The sequence below is a fragment of the Poecilia latipinna genome, unplaced genomic scaffold, assembly GCF_001443285.1.
Source record: "Poecilia latipinna isolate Pla-1442-1.1 unplaced genomic scaffold, P_latipinna-1.0 Scaffold465, whole genome shotgun sequence".
In the NCBI taxonomy this organism is placed as follows: domain Eukaryota; kingdom Metazoa; phylum Chordata; class Actinopteri; order Cyprinodontiformes; family Poeciliidae; genus Poecilia; species Poecilia latipinna.
In genome coordinates, this window is record NW_015113081.1 from 868328 (window position 1) to 870827 (window position 2500).

Here is a 2500-nt window from a genome sequence, read left to right on the forward strand (position 1 = left end):
AAAGAGAGGAATGGGTGGGGAGAGGGAGAGATGGAGGGAAAGAGAGAGGAATGGGTGGGGAGAGGGAGAGATGGAGGGAAAAAGAGAGGAATGGTTGAAGAGAGGGAGTGATGAAAAGATGGAGAGGTAGGGGGAGGAAGATCTGTCTATCTATATATATCGATAGACAGACAGAGGGGTAGGTAGATATGCAGGTAGGTAGATAACAGGTGGGTAGATATGCAGGTAGGTAGATAACAGGTGGGTAGATATGCAGGTAGGTAGATAACAGGTGGGTACAGGCTGGTAGTTTTCACCTTGATTGAAGTCGTGTAGACATGCTTACCTCCATACTTACCTCATACTTACCTATCCATAACTCTGGGAGTGGATCTGGTTTTGGTTGGGCCTTAAAACACAGACACACAGTTAGTGAGAAATCATAAACTCCAGAGAAAACTGAGGTGTGAGTTCAGTGATATTCGCTGAATGCAGTCTCCTACTCTGTGATGCTAATGCTAATTTATGGTGGGAGACAGCCCCTCAGAGTCTTCATCAGCTCTATTGGATCCATTGTCATCTCTTTGCAGTATCCACTGGAGGCCTGTGAATGAGAGGAGAGATATGCATGACTTGACTTATGTTTGTATAGTGAGAATAAAAAGATGTAATGTTGACAACATACCATGTCTGCTGCAATAGGGGAAGCAGGAGACTCTTCAGGTGTGAAGCTCATAGCATAAATCGGGTAAGCCAGAACTGATTAATGAGCAGAGACAAAGCAGAAGACAGCCAGGTCAATGACGTTTACTTCAAAACACAGAATCTCAAAATGTTTGTTAAATAAGGAGGTTACCAAAAACCACGAGGCACGTGATGAAGAACAAGCTAATGTTCTCCTTGTATTTCCTTTTGGGGAACAGCTTACTGCCGATGGTCATCCAACTGGTTTTGGAGTGTGGTTCTTCTTCTTCTCTTATCATCCCTGCTTCAGTGTTCATGTTCAAGTCTTTGTGAGGGATGGGTTCTGTGTCTGACTCTATGTCCAAGTCTGTGCATAGGATGGTTTCTGTGTCTGAGTCTGTGTCTAACACTGTGTATGTGACGGTTTCTGCGTCTGAGTCCGTGCCTACGTTTGTGGATGTGATGTTGTCTATCTCCAAGTCAAAGTCCGTGTACGGGATGGTGTCTGCGTTGGTCTCCAAGTCAAACTCAGAGCAAATGATGGTTTCTGAGTCCGAGTCCGTGTCTAAGACCAAGTTCATGTCTATGTGAGGAACGATTTCGATTTCTGTTTTCGGGTCGGCACTTTTACATTTCCTTCGCTTTCTGAAGATTCTGCATGAGTCAAGAGAATAAAAACAAGAATAGTTACTTTGAAGACAGCAGAGGACTGCGATAGAAATATATGTAACGGTGGACGCATTGCTCATCCAGCTTACTTGCATGAAGTCTCTCTGTAGGAGATGGTTGGCAGTCCGTCTAGGTTGTAGTAACCCAGTGACTGTAGTCGAGTGCTTCTTCTCATCATGACTGTAAACAGGAAGCGAGACATGGAGAGAAGATCAGTGATTCGCTTAGACAGAGCACGTTTCTCCACCATATTACTGGACTCTAGCATTGCGCTGCTATTGGTGGCAGCATGTTGCTCTGATACATTACTTCTGATTTTATCAATGTTGTAGACTTTTGTTTATAGACACGTTGCTTTTAGAACAACTTTTCCTTTTGATGTTTGATGCTGGGTGTATTTTTGCTGTTAGTTTTTTTTTTTTTTTTTGCTTTTGGATAAATGGTGATAGCAGAGAAGGCGGATTAGCAATATTTGTCAGTAACAGATTATGTCATCCAGGATATGCTTGTGTGAAATATTGCCACAGGTGTCCAGATTTGTTGGAAGACTGACTGCTATGAGAGATCACCATCCACAGCAACTCTTTGAAGATACTTGGATGATATGAGTTACAACAACGTTTAAGAAACTATTGAACAAAAACTGTTCATAAAACTTTTTGAGAAACCCAGACCACCTTTTAATATGACTTCCTTACAAAAAACAAAAACATTAACTCTCAAGAGTTTTTTCACATTTGAATTTCCATGAAAGAGATTATACTAACTGGACAAAAAAAATCATGTTTGCTTGTCCACATCTTTGTTTGTGGACAAACAAACCATGTTTGTTTGTAAACATATTTGTTTGTGGACAAACAAATCATGTTCGTTTGTAAACATCTTTTTTTGTGGACAAACAAAGATGTTGTTTGATGATGTTTGTCCACAAACAGAGCCACATGGTGTTTGTTTGTGGACAAACAAAGATGATGGACAAACACCATGTTTGTTTGTCTACATGATGTGCAAACAAACATGGCGTGGGATTCCTCAAGGGTCGATTTTTGGACCACTTTCATAGAATATTGACATGCTCCTCCTTGCTTGGCTTATTAGAGTATTACATCTCTTACTTCACCTGTGAAGAATAAACACTACATCATTTTGGTGTTTATTCACCAAAATG

The 2500-nt window shown here is 41.0% G+C and overlaps 1 protein-coding gene across 1 annotated transcript in view; it reads right to left on the minus strand.

Moving 5' to 3' along the window:
• Positions 1–130: 130 nt before the first annotated feature.
• Positions 131–2500, minus strand: part of LOC106951559 (bone sialoprotein-binding protein-like) — a 2966-nt gene continuing 596 nt past the window's right edge. The window contains exons 2-6 of the mRNA XM_015039185.1: positions 1422–1512; positions 836–1317; positions 665–738; positions 483–583; positions 131–388 (exon numbers count right to left, since the gene is read on the minus strand). Coding sequence (XP_014894671.1) covers positions 503–583; positions 665–738; positions 836–1317; positions 1422–1510 — 726 coding nt within the window. The 5' untranslated portion in view covers positions 1511–1512 and the 3' untranslated portion in view covers positions 131–388; positions 483–502. The remainder of the gene's footprint in view (positions 389–482; positions 584–664; positions 739–835; positions 1318–1421; positions 1513–2500) is intronic.